This window comes from Salminus brasiliensis, chromosome 23 (genome assembly GCF_030463535.1).
Source record: "Salminus brasiliensis chromosome 23, fSalBra1.hap2, whole genome shotgun sequence".
Taxonomy (NCBI): Eukaryota; Metazoa; Chordata; class Actinopteri; order Characiformes; family Bryconidae; genus Salminus; species Salminus brasiliensis.
Genome location: NC_132900.1, coordinates 28599543 through 28620462, shown reverse-complemented (window position 1 = coordinate 28620462; position 20920 = coordinate 28599543). Strand labels below are relative to the sequence as shown.

At 43.8% G+C, this 20920-nt stretch overlaps 2 protein-coding genes across 2 annotated transcripts; one reads left to right on the top strand and one right to left on the bottom strand.

Annotated features, from left to right (window-relative positions):
• Nucleotides 1-1461: 1461 nt before the first annotated feature.
• On the top strand, nt 1462-13780 carry riok1 (RIO kinase 1 (yeast)). Its single transcript, XM_072668732.1, has 17 exons — nt 1462-1621; nt 3232-3466; nt 4587-4671; nt 4807-4876; nt 5424-5466; nt 5562-5654; nt 6424-6536; nt 6633-6713; nt 7121-7207; nt 7312-7449; nt 7651-7754; nt 8456-8562; nt 8860-8925; nt 9079-9195; nt 9285-9338; nt 9624-9761; nt 11019-13780. The coding sequence occupies exons 1-17, from the start codon at nt 1548-1550 to the stop codon at nt 11127-11129; spliced, it is 1716 nt and encodes a 571-aa protein (XP_072524833.1). The 5' UTR covers nt 1462-1547; the 3' UTR covers nt 11130-13780.
• On the bottom strand, nt 11396-20920 carry nebl (nebulette). The gene is made up of 7 exons (XM_072668733.1): nt 20722-20920; nt 20493-20587; nt 20122-20206; nt 17026-17133; nt 15624-15804; nt 15344-15462; nt 11396-13598 (listed from the first exon to the last, which is right to left on the bottom strand). The coding sequence occupies exons 1-7, from the start codon at nt 20788-20790 to the stop codon at nt 13422-13424; spliced, it is 834 nt and encodes a 277-aa protein (XP_072524834.1). The 5' UTR covers nt 20791-20920; the 3' UTR covers nt 11396-13421.

Genomic DNA, 20920 nt, shown 5'->3' with positions numbered 1-20920 from the left:
CCATGCCTGGCATTAGGCTACAAGCATGGTGCCAGTAGGTTCATGTTTATCTTCTCCAGAGAGTCTAGTCTATTCTATTGGCTGGACTTCTCTACAGAGGCTAGTATTAGCAATCTGAGCAGCTTAAAGTAGCTAAATGCATTCATTATAAGGGGTGTCCACAAACATTTGGACATGAAGTGAGCTGGCAGAACTTCACAGGTTCAGCAAGGTGCTTGGTAAAAATGCTTTCTAGAAAACTTTGACTGGAGAGCTCCCCACTGTATTTAAGTTTGGAGAATTGGTTTCCCAGTCTTGGACTAGGATCACCATTGGTTGATATATATATATATTTTTTTTTGTTTTTTTTTTTGTAAGGGTCATAATGGGTCATAAGGTCTTGGGGGCATCCAACGTTTCTTCTAAAATGAGGGGTATTGGTGTGAAGATTGTCCCCCTTCACACTAGCTGTAGCTCCTAACACCACACCAGCTCATCCTGAAGGTACCTATCGGTAGTGGCTAGAGCTCCATCACCCCAGAGTACTGTGCTCTGTTCCACTGTCAGCAGGCCATCCATAGGCAGGCAGGTGCTTCACACTGGCTGAGGTGACCTAAGGCTCATGTGGATCCTGTCCTGTAGGCAGAGCTGTACAGTAGAGCTCACACAAAAGTCTCGTCTGTTTGCAGATAATTAAGGTGTACAATCAGTCCAATGTTTGTCCTGTGCGTCTTTAAATAATGAACAGGAAGTGAGAAACTGAGAAAAATATAAAAAGCCTGTTTAATGTGTCTGAGCTGGTGGAGTGAGCTGTAGAACACCAAAAATAAAGTCATTATGAATTAAACTCTTCAAATAACATTAAAATAGATTCAATTAAAAACATTAAAATGATTCTGCTGAGCTACTAAAGGATCAGGGAATAATTAATAAAACTGAGAGAATGATTTATCAAATTAAATGTAATAATATTTTAAATGGATGAAATTATTTATTAAACTAAAAAGCTTAATTATTGTTTAATTGATCATTATTTATTAAATTAAAGAAATTATGTTTTTAACTAAATGAAGGGGAATGGTTTATTAAATTGAAGGAATGATTTATTAATTTGGGGGAACGATTTAAGTTAAGGGAATTATTCATTAGCTAAATTGAATTATTAAATGGAGGGAACGGTTTATTAAACGAAGGGAATTAAATTGATGAATTATTAAACTGAGGGAGCGATTTATTAAATTGAGGGAATTATATTTTGAATGAAAGGGAATGGTATAATCAGGGGATTATTTATTAAATTAAATGGAATTGTTTCTTAAATTTTAAGAAACCTTTAAAGTGTTTAAATATTATTATTATTATTATTATTATTATATTATCCTGACACTTTGAGGCTGTGGCAGCAAACGGTAAACAGCGAGATTTGCATTTCGCGTTTCGTTCCCCTGGACTGATCCCTCTCGCCACCCGTACCCACGTTGTCCTCAGTGTGTCCAGTGCCTGTGTTTAGCTCGCTGGCTAACGCTGGTCAGTTTGCTGTATTTTCGGGCGTGTTGTCTCTCTCCAGGATGGACAGTAGGAGCTGCACGGAGATGCCGCAGATAGTCCCCGGACAGTTTGACGACGCAGAGGAATCGGGAAGGTAAGAGCTGTAAACATTAGCTACAGGCTAACTGTCGAGCTGCTAGCTGTGGCTGCTAGCTGTGGCTGCTAGCTGTGGGTGCTAGCTGTGGGTGCTAGCTAATGACAGGGTAGCGCTTTATCAGCAGCAGCTGGTAAAACATCCCCGTCGGTTATTAATGCTGTTATGCTGGACTGTGTGCTTAAATAAACGAGCCGAGCCTTTTCTACTGATCCCTCCACCTTAAAGGAGGTGGCGGCCGGGCGGGTTAAGGAGGAACGGGGGCTCCAGTAATGAAGCTGCGACTGAGGGGTCGGTGGGGTCCTGTCTCGCTGTCACTGTGCGGGGAGGGTGAGCAGGGGTTCACCTCGGGGTTCACCTCTACAGCCATTAAAGATCCGCCCGTATTCTTACAGCGAGTCCTTAAGCCCCGCCCTCTCACCGCCACACCTGGCCTGTGTGTACCTGCATCTACACCAAGAGAGAGAGAGAGAGAGAGAGAGAGAGAGAGAGACGGCTCAAGAGAAGTAGTAAAAGTGGGGGAGAGAGAGGAGTAAGAGTGGGAGAGAGAGAGAGGAGTGAGAGTGGGTAAGAGTGAGAGAGGAATAGAGAGAGAGGAGTGAGAGAGGGATAGAGAGGGAGGAGTGAGAGAGGGATAGAGAGAGAGAGGAGTGAGAGAGAGAGAGAGAGAGAGAGAGAGGAGTGAGAGAGGAATAGAGAGAGAGGAGTGAGAGAGGGATAGAGAGAGAGAGGAGTGAGAGTGGGTAAGAGTGAGAGAGGAATAGAGAGAGTGGGTAAGAGTGAGAGAGGAATAGAGAGAGAGGAGTGAGAGAGGAATAGAGAGAGAGGAGTGAGAGAGGGATAGATAGAGAGAGAGAGAGGAGTGAGAGTGGGTAAGAGTGAGAGAGGAGTGAGAGTGGGTAAGAGTGAGAGGAATAGAGAGAGAGGAGTGAGAGTGGGTAAGAGTGAGAGAGGGATAGAGAGAGAGAGCGATGAAGAGGGAGTAAGAGTGGATGAGGGAGAGATATGAAGAGAGAGGGAGTGGGTGAGAAAGGTGTGTGGGGGTATGTGTGTGTATGTGAGAGAGAGAGAGAGAGGTGTAGATGTAGAGAGTGTAAAAGTGGGTGAGAGAGAGGGAGTAAGAGTGGGGGAGAAAAGCATATGATGAGAAAGGGGGGAGAAAAAAGTGGGTGAGAATATGAGAAGGAATGAGAGAGAGGGAGAAAGTGGGTGAGCGAGAGAAAAAAGGGGGTAGGAAGAGAGAAAGAGTAAGAGTGGGTGGGAGAGAGAGAGAGAGAGAGAGAGAGAATGAATAGGCGTAAAGGAGAGGGAGCAAGATAGAGAGAGAGAGAGAGAGAGAGAGAGAGAGAGAGAGAGAGAGAGAGAGCGAGCGAGCGAGAGAGCGCGCCCATGTCCTCACTTTGAAAAGCAGAATATGGTCAGCGGTGTACTGTCCACTGGCCGTATAATAACTGTATCAGATCATTCACAGGTGGGTTTCTTTGTTGGAGACCTAAATGATGGAAATGGAATCATTTAATAACCATTAATTAATCAAACCATCAAATCACCGGGTTTATTAGTATCCGCTCAGAACCTCAGTACAGCCATTACCTGTGTTTGTTCTTCAGTGAATCAGAACTCAGAGACAAGCCTCCAGCACTGGAGAACCAGCTCAGTGGGGTGAACCTGCAGCACTCGTCTCTTAAACCTGGGCAGCAAGGTGGTGGTGATAATGAGGAAGAGGAGGAGGAGGAGGATGATGATGATGATGATGACGACTATGATGAATGGGACTGGAGTGCATCATCTGGAGGGAACTTTACTAAACGCTACGGTGCAGTGAGGACTGGAAGCAACCCACAGGTATTCTGTAGAGAAGATACTATACTTTTCTAGTGTGTGTGTGTGTGTGTGTGTGTGTGTGTGTGTGTGTGTAAATGTGATTCTTATATAAAGCTTTTTGATTTTCTACAGATTAAATGGGGGTGCAGAAGTTTGTGCCATGATGGCATAGGTACACTAGTTACACCCTAGCAACCACCTGGGACACCATGATAACCAATTAGTAGGATACCAGGTTTTACAACCACATAGTAAAAATACCCTGAAAATAAACACACAACCACCCCATAGCAACAACCTAGCAACATCATGTTAACCACCTAGAATACCATAGCAACCATCAAGCAAGAACACCCTAGTAGCAACAGCCTAGCAGCTGACCTGGAACTGGGAACCACTTGAGCTGCTGGGGCTCTTCCTAAGGGGGTTCTTGAGATGTCGGTTAGTGAAAGTACTGGTTCTATATAGAATCTAGAACCTAAAACCATGATCACACTACAGTTGACTGTTATACAAATTCAAGGGTCTGACATCAAACGCTAGAGGAGCACATTGGTACAGCAGGTGCTGCCACACAGCTCCAGGGGCCTTGGGTTTTGGGGGTTATTTATTTTGCTGGTCACTTCTAGGGAGTCAGGCTGCCTCCTTCCTCCCAGAAACAGTGAATTGGCTTTGCTAAAATGCCCCTATAGGTGCAAGCAAGTGTCCAGTGAGTGTTCCTGCCTTGAGCTCAGTAAAATAGCTCCCAAAGAGCAGTGGTCTGATTTCACCAAAGTAACCCAGGAGCTCTTCAATGCTAAGACCTGACCTTAACCCCCACTGAGCAGCTTTTCACTTCCTCAGCAACTAAAGACCATTGCAGAAGGTCTGAGGTCCAGGCAATGCACCTCAAGGGAGGAAACTCAGCATTAAAATGTCTGTTCATGTTTATAATTGTGAGCTTGTCCATTTATTTTTATTTATTTATTTCTTTTTACCCTGAGAAAATGGTTGGACTAAGTTAAACCCCCTGAATTGTAGCTGAAGACCTCCGCTTCAGTTCCATCTGTGGGGTGCAAAGGCAACATTACAAACAAACTTGGTCACTGTCAAAATACTTTTGAGCCTGAGTGTACTTTTCGGCCTGTTTGTGTGTTCCCAGGCTAATCCGCAGAGCTCGAAGTCAGACAAGATGTCCACACCGTCAGACAAGGTCCTGAGGAAGTTTGAGCACAAAATAAATCTGGGTAAGGTCAGCATCTTCACTTCTCGGAGGCTGAGGTCTTCAAATAAAGAGGAAGGAAGTTCCATGGTTTGCGTTTAGAGATGAAACAGACTCTCTTCAGGCTGAGCGTTTTTGTTCTGTTGCTCTCATTTCCCAGATAAACTGAACTACGCCGATTCTGTGATCAACAAAGTCACTGTGATGCAAAAACAGCGGGACGCAGACACGTAAGGAGACATTTCCACAATCCACATCTCATTTTCTCATTGAACAGACCCAGTTGCACTCTCCAAATGTTTGTGGACATTACTTCTAATGAATGCATCCATTGCTGACACAAACACCACCTATGTAGTCCCTGTAGAGAGGTACTGCCGATGGAATAGGATAGGACTATCTGGAGCAGATAAGCATTGAACCTATTGGCTCCGTGCTGTCTAATGCCGGGCGTGGGCTATAGGGGGGTATAAAGCCCCCCAGCATTGAAAGCTGTGGAGCAGTTGAAACTACATGTGTTCTCTGGCTCCACCCAATACTTTTGGGATGGCTTGGGGGATTGGGCCTCACTAACACTTCTGACGCTGAGTGTGATCAAATCCTCACAGCAATTATCTAGCAAAATCTAGTAGAAATCCTTCGACTAGATCTACTACTAACACAGTTACTCCATCAAAAGCAGGATAAACCTGATTTGAGAGGAAACAATGAATGAGTAGGTGTCCCAATACTTTTGTCCATATAGTGTATTATCATCCTGTATACTTTCTGGTGCAGGTATCGAGTGAAGGATAAGTCTGACAGGGCTACAGTGGAACAGGTAGGTGCCTTACAGCTTCTGGTGGTTATCCGTGAGTCTGCTGGGAGGGATCATGGAAATTCTGAAGATAACATTGGGTCTGTTCACTTGGGCAGGTTTTGGATCCCAGAACTCGCATGATTCTCTTCAAAATGCTGAGCAGAGGCGTCATTTCCGAGATCAACGGCTGCATCAGCACGGGAAAAGAGGTAGTTATGAAATGAATGAAGGTTTTTTTTGTTTTTTTTCTTGTTCTATGAAGTTGCCCTTTTTGGAGATACAAGTTTTTTGATTGACCGTGATGATGTCATATCATTATAAATTACATAAATTAAATGATGACAGACTGACCCATGTGCAGATTGTCAATGTGGACTTAAAGCCCCCTAATCAACTGCATTCTCCAACATGCCACCATGCCACCATACCATGCCTGTAGTTCATCTTAACTGGTCTTACGTAACTGGTTGGTGGTACATTGGGTGTAGGCCTGTTGTAACGACCACCCTTCTTGAGAACCAGACCAGACCAGACTATGACTAGCCAAGACTGAGACAAGACTGAGCCAGACTGACCACACTGAACCGCCTGTATGACCAGCTTTTCCAATCATCACCACCCCTCCACATCATCGCCAACTCCCCAACTAATCCCAACAGTATTGGATGGAGCACCACCATCACTCCATAGAACACAGTTCTTCCACTGCTCCACAACTCAATGCTGGGGGGCTTTATACCCCTCTAGCCCACGCCTGGCATTAGGTATTAGACATAGCACCAATAGGTCCATGTTGATCTGCTCCAGTGCTTCTCTACAGGAACTAGGCAAGCTATGTGTGCTGTGGGTGCAACTTAAAGTAGCTGAATGCATTCATTAGAAGGGGTGTCCGCAAACATTCGGACATGTAGTGGTCATTAGTGTCCAGTTGTTGTATAAATTGTGCATTAATCATTTTCTTTCTTTTTTTTTTTTCAGGCCAATGTTTACCATGCAAGCACAGCCAAGGGAGAGAGTCGTGCCATTAAGATTTACAAAACGTCCATTCTGCTCTTCAAGGACCGAGATAAATACGTCAGCGGAGAGTTCAGGTAAAGCAGGGTGGCCTGTGCTGGACATTCCAGGAGATTTACTCCACAACCGGGTCGTTATTGATTCTTGGTCAATTTTTTATTTATTATTTTTAGGTTTCGGCACGGCTACTGTAAAGGCAACCCGAGAAAAATGGTGCGAACCTGGGCGGAGAAGGAGATGAGGAATTTGATCAGGTTGGCTTTTACCGCTCAGAACATACATAACCTCAAGTGGAGAGCGTTCACTCCAGGGTTAGATAGGTGTACCAGGCTCTGTCCTGGTCCTGGAGCCCCCTTTGCTCCCCCTTAATGGTGGAGTGAGGATCATCATTTATGTGGCTTGGCCTTGTCCTGATATAATCCTGATTCTCAAGACGGATAAAGTGACCGGGTGTCAATTGGGTGTAAATGGGCTCTTGGATGCCATCTTCACCAATCCATTGTAATCCCATATGTGTTTCTTAGCTCCTATCTCCCAGTCTTGTGCTCTGTCCAGTCTGCCCAGTTCTCAGACTCAGTAATTAGGCAAAGCACAAGCTCACAAAGCCTGGGTTGAGTCTACAGAGCCTTCAGTGTGCTGTTTGTGTTCTTTTTGTTTCAAGGCTCCAGACAGCAGGGATTCCCAGCCCAGAGCCCATCATGCTCCGGAGCCACGTTCTGGTCATGGGCTTCATTGGAAAAGATGAAATGTAAGTCTGCAGTCGCATCGAGCGTCGCAGTATTTTACTCATGAGACCCCCTTGTAGACGACTATGGGAGGTGTTTACTCACCTGTGTGTGCTCTCATTGCCAGGCCTGCTCCTTTACTGAAGAACGCCGCACTGTCGGAATCCAAAGCGCGAGAGCTCTATCTGCAAGTCATCCAGAACATGAGGCTGATGTATCAGGACGCTCGGCTGGTCCACGCTGACCTCAGCGAGTTTAACATGCTGTAAGTCACCTCTGCTGCTTTTTCATTTGGCAAAAAATTTGGGTCAGCATCTTTTTAAAAGCAAGAAAAGCCCCTGTTTGACTCCAAAAGAGGTGGTGCACTGTTCTACTGTGCAGCGTCACCTGCGCTAATATGCCGTCCATCAGAACCATCATAAGAATTCATACTGGCTTGCTTAACTGCCTCTACTCTTGCATGCAGGTATCATGATGGAGACGCATACATTATAGATGTGTCCCAGTCAGTGGAGCATGACCACCCTCATGCCTTGGAGTTTCTCCGCAAGGACTGCAGCAACGTCAACGGTGGGTTGTTTTATGATGCTTTATTGTCCAAAAGTTTGTGGACACTGTTTCTAATGAATGCATTCAGCTACTCATTGCTGACACAGATGTGCATAGGCATCCTGTCCTAACACTCACTTGCTGGATGTAATCCTCACAGCAGTGCTTCTTTAAAATCTAGTAGAAATCCTTCTTCCCTGGACAGTAGAGAGAGTAACTCCAACAAAAGCAGGATGAACGTCCATATTGTCGCTGTCACACAAAGATAGTGTAACAAAACGTCAACTTTACAGAAGAAAAAAAAACTTTCTGAACTGTCAGTGGAAGTCAATGTAAAAAGACTTTCTAGCATTTCTATTGGTCCTTTCATCATGAAATTCTGATACAATGTAAAGAACAACTCCCAGATTCACATTATGTAAAAAACAGCAGAAAGGGAGAAGCATGGTGTTCGCATGCCTGTGACGCTGTAGTGTATGAGGAAGAAGCTGTAATGGTGGTTAAGTGCTTGAGTGCTTTGCTTCTTTTATGCACTACTGATTCATTACGAGGGGAATTCCAGTCTAAATCTGTTAGGCAGAACCAGAAGAACCCTTGAGGTGTAAGACATCTGCACACAGCTTTGGCAGGATGGCTTCCCAAAATATTTACAAAGAAGATTTGAATAAATTGAGTTGCCGTAATTCATTTATGGCATTAATCTTCTCTTTTTATGTTATCAGACTTCTTTCAAAAGCACAGCGTCGCTGTGATGACGGTGCGGGAGCTGTTTGAGTTCGTCACAGACCCCTCCATCACAACTAACAACATCAACCAGTACCTAGAGAAGGTTTGTGTGACTTTAGAAACTGTTGCTCAAAGGCAGGGGGTGCAGGTGGGCTGCATTTGTCTGATCCACTAAGATTTCTCAATATTTGCATCAATATTAAATAGATGGTATTTATTTATTTATTTATTTATTGTTGAAAATTCTAAAACTGTGCTCTGCAGCACATTGCAGAACATAAAAGGAGGAGTAGCTACAGACCCACACTCCTGCCCGGGTTTAGTTGGATTTGAGGTGTAATTATGGTTCATAAATATTTTTAATAAATACTGTGTTTACATTGCTTATACTTTGTAACAGGCAATGGAGATCGCTTCTTCAAGAACATCAGAGGAAAGATCCGACCAAGACAAAGTGGATGAGGAGGTATCGTCAGGCTAAAGCGCAAATGATCAACAGCAACATTAATAATAATAATAGTAATAATAATAATAATAATAATTCAGACTGAGCTTCTGTGCTGGATAATTGCTGTGTATGTCTCAGTAAGTTGGTCCCTGTCCTCTGTGTCGATATTAGGTGTTTAAGAAGGCCTACATCCCCCGTACCCTTAATGAAGTCAGTCATTACGAACGTGACGTGGACACCATGATGAAGAAGGAGCAGGAGTCCTCTGAGGAGGTCCGGGATGACCGCGTGAGTGCCAGTGTCCGGCCCGCAGACTGTTTGACCAGCAAATCAGCATGTGTGAAATGCTGACAGCTTCTTTTTCTGTTTAATGATAGATCCTGTACCAGACAGTGACGGGCATGAGGAAGAACCTTTCAGGCGTGCAGACGGTAAGACAAATTATCTTAGCAAGTTCTAGCATGCTAACCTTAGCTAAGCCCATCAATCACACACACAGTGTCCAAATATTTTTATATTATAACGAATGCATTTAGCTACTTTAAGCTGCTATTGGCTCCATGCTGCCTAATGCTAGGCATGGTCTAGAGGGGTATAAAGCCCCCCATTTGTCTGAGAGAAGAATGGGAAAATCTGAATGGCATGTGAGGGAGGCAGAGAGACCCCATAGTTTGTGGTATTTACAAGACTTGCTGACCACCTTCATTCTGTTGCAGGTTCCTTCCTTGCTGGAGGACTGCGCTGAAGAGGGCGACTCCAGCAGCGATGAAGACGAGGACGATGAAGAAGACTCTGGAGCAGAGGACGCAGAGGAAAACAGTGACCCAGACAAGACGCAACCGCTGGACAGAAAGGTACACACTGTGTGTCCAAATATTTGTGGACACCCCTTCTAATGAATGCATTCAGCTACTTTAGGCTGCACCTATGTGACACAGATGTGCAACTGCACACACACAGCTTGTCTCTCTTTAGTACTCCCAATAGAATAGGACCTATAGGCACCATGCCTAATACCAGGGGCGGGCTAAAGGGATATAAAGCCCCCCAGCATTGAGCTGTGGAGTCGTGGAAGAACTGTGTTCTCTGGAATGATGGGTGGAGCTCCACCCAGTACTTTTGTGAGGAGTTGGGGATGATGAGGTGGGGTGGTGATCATCATCAAACATCCTGACCTTACGAACACTTGAATGCAATCAAATCCTCACAGCAATGCTCCGCAAATCTAGTATGAAACTTTCTTCTCTGGACAGTGGAGGCAGTTGCTTCAACAAAAGCAGGATAATACTTTTAATACTCTTGATTTCTGAAGAAACAATGAATTAATCAGGTGTCCCAGTACTTTTGTCCATTTATTGTATTTACTGATATTTATATGCATAAACTTTTAGCTCTGACTGCAGAACAGCTTTAAAAGTGAAAATGGTCCACCTTATATGATGTGGCAGTTACCTGCATTCTGTATAGGTGCCAGAACTGAACTGCTGATCAGTGAGATGTATCTTCCTCATGCTGCATGTTGGAAACCATGCCCATAGTTTTGCATCTGGGTGAAACAGCAGTCTAACATTCACTCATTAACATAAATTTGAGGTGGAACGGAAAACAGTCACCATCACACAGGAGCACAGAGCGACCAGCGGAGGGCGCTACAGGATACTAGGCAAACACCTCTACACATACAAGCTAGAAATGAGACCCAGTTGTCACAGTTTTTCCATTTATTGGCAAATATACTATATGGTCAAAAGTATTGGGACACATACTCATTCATTGTTTCTTTATTAAGAAACAATGAAATCTGTCCAGGGAAGAAGGCTTTCTACTAGATTTTGGAGGAGCATTGCTGTTAGGATTTGATTGCATTCAGCAATAAGAGCTTAGTGTTAGTGAGAAGTGGATGTTGCTCACCACTGCTCAGTACTTTGGGGCTTTATACCCCTTTTTACCCCTGTGCATTTGCACATCTGTCTCAGCAATGGATACAGCTTAAAGCAGCTGAACGCATTTATCAGAGGGGGTGTCCAGAACATTTTGGACACATTGTGCATCCCTGGTAGTTAATTCTACCCCCCCCCCATTAAATCCAAAATGTCTCTCCCTGCCCCCAGGAACGAAAGAAACAGGTCAAAGAAGCTCAGAGGGAGAAACGGAAAAACAAGGTGCCGAAGCACGTCAAGAAGCGCAAGGAGAAGGTGGCCAAGATGAAGAAAGGAAGATGAAGCGGATAAAAAAAAAAAAACATGAGGACGCTCCAGACTCAGACGCTCAGAAAGGGACATTGTCACTATTATCAGCAAGGGCACTGAATCGATGTGGGCATTGATCAGAGTGGCACAATCAATGAGATGATCACGCTGGCTGCTTATGAGGACTGAAATAACAGGGGCAAAACCATGCCCTGCAGTTACACCCAGCCTCTGTGCCAGTTCTGCCATGTCTACCAAGCGCAGCATGCCATTCTCTGATTAACGTCAAGGAAACCTAGCATAGTAATACGCTTTAATGTGTACATCAACATTTACAAATACTACATACACTTTCATACATTTTAACAATGGCTACGAAGACATGCTACAAAAACGGCGGATTTTGCGTCATCTAAGATATCGGACAGCGAGACAAAAGCTTATTTATAAATGCATACAAAAGTAAAGCTTCAGTCAGGAAATCGAGACGGGACGGACGCGGCTGTGTGGGGGATGTTTTTGGGTTTTTTTTTCGCGCAAATATATTCCAACAATTTTCCATAATTTATTCCTGCAAAATTAAATGATAAAGCCCAAAGTAAACAAAGTAATTCAGAGTGGGTTTGGTGTGAAAAGTTTTGCAGTTCTGGAATAAGAATTATTCACAGTGGTGGTGAACGGAGCCGGAGCCAGTGGCTCTGCAAGCTACCCAATAAAGGTTAATAAAGCATCCCAATAAAGGTTACGGTACCGAATGGTTACAAATAAGGATGTCCCGAGCCGCCCTGAGCCGTTCCAGGCATATCTGAATCCCAATCCAGTTCCCAGTCTTTTTTTTTTTTTTTACCACAGTTATTAGAGCGCCCTCTGGTGGGTTCCAGGAACCATTCATTAACATTACTGTCCTGCCGGCTACAGTAGTGCGGACGTTCTCAGAAGGTAAATAAAAGATTTGAGAGTCAGTCGGAGCAGTGTGGAGCTATTTTACAGTGGAACATGAAAACAGACCATAATATCTCACCCTTTATAAAATTCTCACTTAAACGCTCTGTTTTACCAGCGGGAGAACCGGAGAACCGCTCGCTCGCCTGTCTCTGTTTATAAACCAGTGCTGAAGAACCCATTCAGAACCGAGTGGAGGCTAATGCTTATACACACACCCACATGCTATAGAAACCCTAATCACACAGCATTCACCCACTATAAGCCAGTTATTACACACCAGTAGACCCACAATACCAGATATCAGTCCAGAGTGTGTACCACTACACACCTTACACACACACACACACACACACACACACACACACAGGAAGTGATTAGACTGCAGTGTGTAAAGGAGATGGGAGCTGAGTGGTCAGGGAGGAAAGTCAGACTGGATTAGAAGATATTAAACACTATAAAACAGTCTTGACTCAAAGTCTCGATTAAACTAAATCAGTCAGTCCAGAACGTCTGATTATAGAAACTGATACTGAAAATAAAGGGATTTTACTGAACCGATTAATCAGCAGCTCATCTGATCTGAACTGTGGGACTGGATACAAGCACAAAATACCGTGATCGGGACATCCCTATTTACAAACTGATGCATGAGACGCTATTTGCAGGCGTTTAGGCTAGCAGTTCATGCTGGAGCGGTACGTGTAGGATGTGGTGAGGCAAATTAGGCTCTAAAGAAAATTTATTAGTATTTATCAGCTTGATTAGGTTAGTCCAACCACTCTGAATGACCGTTTACCTTTAAAAAGAGATGGAGATTCAGGTTCCGAAGATGAAAATCTGCCCCAGGATTTTGTTCCAAGTGCCTGCCTTAGCCAGAGCTGCCCAGGCAGTTGGAACAAAATTCTGAGGTGGATTTTCTACCTTTGGTAACATCGCAATACCTTCACCTCAATTCAAATGAAATAAGTACTAAATATGGGGTATATGAGGTACAAAACATCATCACATGACATTGCATGCAGTCACTAACAAATTTTAGGTTACACATAACAGGCCGGTTCCCCCAGACCCAAATCAAGCCTCCTTTAAAGCCTAGATAAAAAAAAAAAAAAAAAAAATCAGTAGTCCTTACTGGCACACGAATTTAGTCCAAGGCTTAATCCATGTCCAGGAAACCAACCTAAAGTGTACGGGGCACATCGTAACAGAAGAAGGGACACCTCTTAAAAAGACAGAAGGACTGACGGTGTATACTAGCAAAATAGAGGCCTGCTTCTGTCTATGTACAAGTCTGTCTGTCTGATCCCTGTATCGGCTGCAGTGAAGCGGTTTAATTTGAGGCTCAGTGGGGGTGAGACTCGGGCGTTTGGAAGAGGAGAGCTAGCGAATGCCCTCTACATAGTTGGCGGGCAGCATGCCAGAGCGGCCGGTCCGCTGCACAGTCCCGTACAGCCAGCCTTCGTCGATGGGCTGGACGTTGTGGATAAGGTCACCGTCTCTGAACGACACCTCGTCGCAGTCCTGGGCGGTGTAGTCGTACAAAGCCCTGTACACACTCTGGAAGAGGTTGAAGAGGTGTTAAAGGTAGTGCTCAGCAAGGGTTTGCATGCTTTGCTGATGCTTTGTGATCCCAAATGTGCAAACATGGAATTACTGGATATTTGGGCTTCATTTGAACAGGATTCATTGATGGAGGTGTTATACCTAAACACATACACATACAACTGACAGAATGTATTTCAAAATCATTTGTAAAATGTAATTAATAGAAATTGAATTATTATATTATTGATTAGAACATGATTAGAGAGGATTCTGGATGAGCCGGTCTTATTTAAACCTCAGGCATTTAGTCTGATGAGAGCTCTTTGGATCTGGCCATGGTGATCCCACTCATTTCCAACAGGCAAGAGCAAGACTGCTGGAAGTGAGTGGTGAAGATCACCATGGGCAGATCTGAAGAGGCTTTCAGAAAGAATCTCAAGTGAAACAACTGCCAACATGGCCAGGTCAGGCCATCCTAGCAAGTTCAGCCCTAGAGCAGACCTCACAACGAGTAAAGTAGACTCCAACAATCCTAAAATGTCATCACAGGACCTACAGGTAGCTCTTGAACTGTGTTTAAGTCAAAGTACAAGATCCACCATCAGAAAGGGTCTGAAGGGTTCCTTGAAAGGTGTGCAATGAGGAAAGCCTGGCTGTCAAAAAACATCAGAACAAGACTAAAGATGGCCTGAGAACATCAAAAACAAAGACCAGGACTAGGATCAGTGTGTTTTGGACAGATATTCAGATAAGTCTAGCTTTGATATTGATCAAATATTCATGTTTCGTACACAAGTACAGCCAAGCACCAGGCTTAAGGTTACAATTACAAGCTATTAGGAGTGTAGCAGTACAGCATAATATAAGCCTCTCCGTGCTGTAGGCTCTGAAAGCTACATCCCAGTAAAGGTTACAGCACCGAATGGTTACAAATAGGGATGTCCCGAGCCGTACCAGACAGTACATTCCAATAACTGTAATGAAGAGGAAAGCAAAAATCAACACCAGGGGTGCAGATTCATCCTGACAAATGGGAGAGATCAATAAAGGTAGGCAACGGCCTACATACAGTACTTTAATATTCTCACGAAATCTAATACTTTATATGTCAGCCATAAAACACAACATATTTTATGACCCATTTTCAAAAAAAAGATGTCATTAACAAATCGTTTTATTGATTAGATTAACATCTGTCACCAAACCTGCCATAATTTGATTCACAATATATATTCAATATATTAGCAGCATATCCTTTAAGCCCTGTAAGTTGGGAGGTGGGACCTCCTTGGATCGCCTTAATGAACGTTGGCCACCCATGATCCTGTCGCCAGTTCACTTGGTGTCCTTTCTTGGAGCACTTTTGGTTCGTACTGACCACTGCATACCAGAAACACCCCAGAAGACCTGTCTGATGTTTTGGAGAGGTTCTGACCTGGTCGTCTAGCCGCCACTATGTAGTTCTTTTCAAAGTGGCTCAGATTCTTAGACCATTTTTTCTGCTCCCAACATCAACTTCACTTTCAAAAACTGACTGTTCACTTGCTTACTGCCTAATATGTAGATCCCACCCCTTGACAGATGCCATTATAACCAGATACTCAGTGTTATTCACTTCATCTGTCAGTTGGCTTTAATATTATGGCTGATCGGTGCACTATGTAGTGCACTATGTAGGGCGTAGGGAGCCATGAGACGCTTAACGAGGCCCACGCTGCACAAAAAAGCTTATTGTGGTCAGTTGAATAAGGGCTCACCATGGTTGCTGGATGTGATCGCAGCTGCATGGACCTCAGGGAGTGCATGCTGGCCTGATGCATATAGCTGTGACCCTGGCTGTGTCCAGTTGAGTAGTACGCCCCAGGCAGAACAGGGGCTGCAAAGGAACGGACAGAAACATGGCAGTGAGAAAGCATGCAATGCATGTGTACTGTATACGTCATTATATTAAGTATAATTTTTTAATCTAGAACCATCTACACATTTTCTCACAGCTGGTTTGTTCAGTGGTACTCGTTTTGAAGGAGCTGGGCTCACCCACAATGACCCCTGGCCTCCGATCTACGTCCATGATGTACTGATGGACACCCTGCTGTGCTGCGCTGCTCCCCATGGTCTGATGGTTGGGCCTCCCCTGTGCTCGCACCAGATAAGCCCCTTGTGCCCCCTGAGTGACGCCATGCAACCCTGGCACCTCGAAATCCTTATGATATTTAACCTGCATGGGGAAAAGACAACCGTAAGTGGAAAAACAGAGGGCCAGGTCTCCAGTCTAGGCCTGCTGTTCCCGACCCCTGTCCCGGAGGACCCCTTACCCAGTACATTTTCAACCCTTCAGGAAGGGCTCGTTAACGAGCTGAATTACTGCATAAGGTCTATTGGGAGCAGGGCAGGGGGTCCTTCAATGGCGTACCTGGGAACCACTGTCCCAGAATACATTTTCTTTTTATTGCATTGGGAATCCCCTCTCAGAATGCTGTTTTCTCCAGGACTGGACATAATCCATGTCTGGGAAACCAGCCCTTAGTGTTCTGTGGTCAGGTGAAGATGATTTAGATCTTTAGTTTATCCCAGCAGGCCTGTTAATCCCCTTAAACCTCAAGAATTGTAGCCATCTCTAAATTGTTTATCATAGTCACTAAATAATAAGCCTGCAGTTCCTGCACGGAATCAAGGTTCCAGACCTGCTTTCCTAACTCCTCTAATGGTCGAGGAAGAACTCAACCAGTTTGCACTGTTTACCATGTATTCACTGCATAATAATCTTTAATTGTGTTTAAGTGTAAGGGTTCAGTCAACACCACCAGTCACCAGCAAGGGGGCAATGCAGTATAGTAAGAAAGCGGCTGGGAGTAGCTCTGAAAACTCCATTTCCCAGAAGTCCCAGCACTGATTACTGCTGATCAGACACACCTGCTGAGCTCTGTATTACATTTACAGCATTTAGCTGATGCTCTTATCCAGAGTGACTTACAAGGTTACTTGTATTACAGAGGTGGGCCAACGTAATGTTAGGAGTCTTGCCCAAGGACTCCTATTGGTGTAGCGCAGCATAGTCCCCCGGACCGGGAATCGACCCCAGTCTCCCACATTGTGTGCTAGCTTACTGTCAGTTAGTGGTGTTATCTGTTGCGCCACACCAACCATAAAAGCTCTCCCAAACAGTGGCTCCGTGCTGCACCTTTGTAGAGGGGCAGATGGTACACTGGTAAAGAGAAGTCCATCATCCTTGTCTCCTGTTCACCTTTCTAATGGTTCATTTCTCAGTTTATTTATTTATTTATCTCCCTGTTTTAAATAACTAAATAAACCAGGGGCTCTGCTCTGGGGTCCACCACCCCCCCTGTCCCAGAACAATAACCATTTAAGAGACAAACTCATTTAAATGACACAACTGCCTGAGAACTGTGAATGAGCGAACTTCATGCTCAGGACTGACATTGCTGATCTGATCCTGGGCTTTCTTCAGTCTCTGCAGCTCTGGTGTGTCCACGAGAAATCTGAGCCCGCGGCCCTTACTCTCTTCAAAATCCTTCCTGTACTTCACCTGCGGATCAGAGGAGAAGGAGAAATCAGGAATGTTTGAGGCGTTACAACAGAAGACTGGATTCTGTAACCCATGAATTTGATGATTCTAGTATGTGTGATATATACACTATATAGGCAAAACTATTGGGACACTTGCTCATTCATTGTTTCTTCATTGAAAAAAAAAAAATTATTAACCCCTCAAATGGTCTAAGGACCGATTACCAGAGTATAGCCCCACCAGTTTGTCCAGAAGTCCCTGTATCATCTTAGTCTCCCTATTGGCTATTTATTAGCTCAGTGTCTTTCTGATGAGGGAACTCTGACCATTGCCAACACGAATGCAGCCCTGCCTGAAGAGGCTGCACACAGCCATCCTTATTCCTGATAAAGGTGAGGAGCAGAGTCGGCCAGAGTCGAGCTGGACGATTTCCGATCTGTTGAGACTCACATTAAGCCAAAATGCTGCAAAAAAATCAGAGTGATTTTACAAACACGTGTCCTGGTTGCTAGTTTCTGTGAAGTGTTTGTCCGGGAGCCTGGGCTAGAACCTGAACAACAGGGGCTTGGCAGCGTGTCCCGAGTTGCCAGGTGGAGAATCGAGGGGGATCGGCCAGCACACTGCCGAGCGGACAGCTGCCTTGCTTTTCTCCATGCTGACCTCAAAGTGTCACACCCAGCCTCACACTGGCAACCAAAGCACTCCCCGCACGAGCAGAGGCTCTCGCTCCCTGATTGTGTTACCTCTTCGCTTGATCTGCTGTGTCTTGTTGCTTGTTGCTTGGGCTTTTTTTTAAGTGCACTTAGATTTGGGGAGGAGGTTACATTAAATCGAAGTGTAATCCAGAAGAGATCATGGGTTTCCTGTTTAATAATGACAATATGAATGTAATGTAATCTGGCTACTTCCTGTTGCGTTTCCTCATGTATCAAAATAAAAAACTACATGTTGATTTAATTGCCTGTGATTTATGTGTTCTGAAAATGTCATATTCCATATTTGTGGTGGAATTAATCAGGAATTCAAAGAAGTCGCATGTAGTTTGCAATAAAAATGCAAACAATCGTGCCTTATCATCATTTTTGATCAACTATTCCTTTAAAGCAGCAGTATGCGATTTGAGCCAATGACAAGCACAAGCTTTCTACATGCATTCCTGGACAAGCTGAGAGATACAGAACCGTCACGGAAAGGTAAAGAAGCATGTGGACTGAGGCGAACTTGTACTATTACAGGATTTTACACAAACATGACCCAAGCTTTAGCGTGTTCCACCAATGTTACATGCTTAAGTTAGCAGCGTTTGGACATATAGTGAATACTGTATATCACTGTTACATTCATTCTGCTAATAGCCACCCTGTTAATACCTGTTTATACTATCATCCTTTAATTCTGTCTTTACGGAACAGCTAAAAATCAGATCCACACATCTGCCCCCTGCCCTAAATGTAGTTGATCAGCTAAGGCAAGTTTTTGTGTGTAGTTAGCTAGCTTCTTTTGTTTTGCACTGGGACTAACTTAGCTAAGTAATGGAAACTCATCTTTTTTTATAGAAATGGTGGACTGTGGAGTTTCCTCTCAATAGTTTCTGGAATTTAGCAGCAGACGTCAGCAGCGGAGTACAGTTGCAGCATAGTAAACCTTTTATGATGCACTTCTAAATTTTAAGATGTTTAAAGAATCAAATAAACATATGCAATAAGGCACATACATTTTAAATGTATTTTTTACATATATTTGGCATATATGAAATTGGCCAATGAATATATTTTATTGAATATAGATGTTTTACATGTTTTTTTTTTGCTATACAAGATATATATCAAATGATTTATCTGCATCTTTACTGTGTATTTTACCTATAAAACTTCATCTTAAATGTATATTTGATAATACTTCACTTTTAAGATGCTCTGCATATCTGTGTCTAATAGTTCCCCATATATTAAAAAATAAAAGTATGTAGGTAAAATATTCTGAAATACAGGTCACTGCATAAAAAACCTTGCCATTGCTGAAAAAAAGGCTAGCTGAAAGCTGAATGGCTGTTTTTGTTGAAGGGTGAGACCAGACGCCAAGTTGAGCGTTACGGGAACTCCCATTCATATTTTGAATTTTCCCGGTCTCCTCATTTATAGCATCTCTATAACCAGTCTCTAATAGACTTGCTTACGTGGCTTCTGTCCAAAACAAAGAGACAACAGTAGACCACATAGCGACAAACAGCCTATTAATGGCAAATTCCCATTTCTTAATGCCATTTATCCAATGTCGTAAAATTAGCACACTTGATTTTTTTTTAAATGTGTGATATATATATATATATATATCACACATTTAAAAAAAATCAAGTAATCCATCTGCATCTTTACTGTGTATTAAATATAAAACTATAAAACTTGTACACTCTATGTTAAATGTATATTTGCTAATACTTAACTTTTAAGATGTGCTACATATCTATGTCTAATTGTTCCCCATATTCTTTAAAATAAATGTACGTAGGCAAAATATTCGGAAATACAGTTCACTGCATTAAAAAAACGTTCAGTACGTGATCTGCCATTGCTGGAAAGAAAGGGCTAGCTGGAAGCTGATTGGCTGTTTTTGTTGAAGGGTGAGACTTTATCCGTAAACAGACGCCAAGTTGAGCGTTACGAGAACTCCCATTCATATTTCAACAAGTTCCCGGTCTCCTCATTTAAAGCGTCTCTATAACCAGTCTCTAATAGACTTGCTTACGTGGCTTCTGTCCACAACACAAAAAACAAAGAGACAACAGTAGACCACATAGCTAAACACGGTGTTAGCAGGCATTGTACATTTGTATATTTTTATGGATAAGTCTACAGTGTCATACAGTGTCGTAAGACCTGAAATGCCATACATTCAGAAATTCTGAAGCTGCTATTTCACGGTAAGAATGCTCCACAATGCTGCTTTACCACACCACTCACGAAACAACAGTTCCTCTAGAGAACAGTGGGAGAGTTGCGACCCTACCTGACTCTGCAGCTCACTCTGCTGTCTCAGTCGGAGGTTCTCGGGGGTGTCGGCCACGATGGTGAACGTCTGTTTGGGGTAGTGCCTTGAGGGGACAGAAAGCTCTGTTTATGGGGAGCTTTAAAATAGCCTGCTCAAGAGCTGGCAGAGGCGCATGAATTATGCTTTCTGTGCAGCAAACTGGCGTAACATCAGTAGCTCTAAAGTGCTACACAGAAATCAAAGCATGGTCTATATTTAACAAGGCAACATGGACTGTTGGTCCACCTCGCGTGCTTGCAGATCATCTAAAGAGAGCTCTGTGGAGGCAGGGATGGCACGTGTACAGTTCTGCTGACTTTATGTGATAATGAGGATGCTTGGCTACATACGAATTGCAGTAGGGCTTCTTCTCGTATCCTTTGTAGTTGTTCATGTTGAGGGTCATCTTGCACACCTCGCAGTGGAAGCATCCCTTGTGCCAGTACTGAGAAATAAATAAACAAACAAACAAACAAACAAACAAGCGTGCATGCATATCATCCACACATCCATTATATGACACACAGTCACATGCACTGAAATAACCAGCAGGGAGAAGCAGGGAGAACATATACCTACCTTGTCCAGGCAGTTCACCTTCTCAGTAGCGTAGACTATTTTGCCACAGCGCGCGCAGTGAGGGTTCATCGTGGAGCATTAGATCCGGATCACTGCTGACTAAACCGCTGCGGGTTTAGTGCGCTTCAACGCTGCCTGCCTGCTTCCTCTAGCAGTGAGAGATTGAAGTTGCGTTGGATGCTCGGCTTATGGGGGCGTT

What these genes read in the sequence shown, in the direction of transcription:
- nebl (XM_072668733.1), bottom strand. Translation starts at nt 20,790, where the DNA reads ATGAACCCTCACTGCGCGCGCTGTGGCAAAATAGTCTACGCTACTGAG. An exon ending in AGGTGAACTGCCTGGACAAG is followed by an intron (nt 20,588 to 20,721) that starts GTAGGTATATGT and finishes TTTATTTCTCAG; the next exon opens with TACTGGCACAAGGGATGCTT. An exon ending in AGAGTGAGCTGCAGAGTCAG is followed by an intron (nt 17,134 to 20,121) that starts GTAGGGTCGCAA and finishes TCTGATCCGCAG; the next exon opens with GTGAAGTACAGGAAGGATTT.
- riok1 (XM_072668732.1), top strand. Translation starts at nt 1,548, where the DNA reads ATGGACAGTAGGAGCTGCACGGAGATGCCGCAGATAGTCCCCGGACAG. An exon ending in AAACAGCGGGACGCAGACAC is followed by an intron (nt 4,877 to 5,423) that starts GTAAGGAGACAT and finishes TTTCTGGTGCAG; the next exon opens with GTATCGAGTGAAGGATAAGT. An exon ending in GGACTGCAGCAACGTCAACG is followed by an intron (nt 7,755 to 8,455) that starts GTGGGTTGTTTT and finishes TTATGTTATCAG; the next exon opens with ACTTCTTTCAAAAGCACAGC.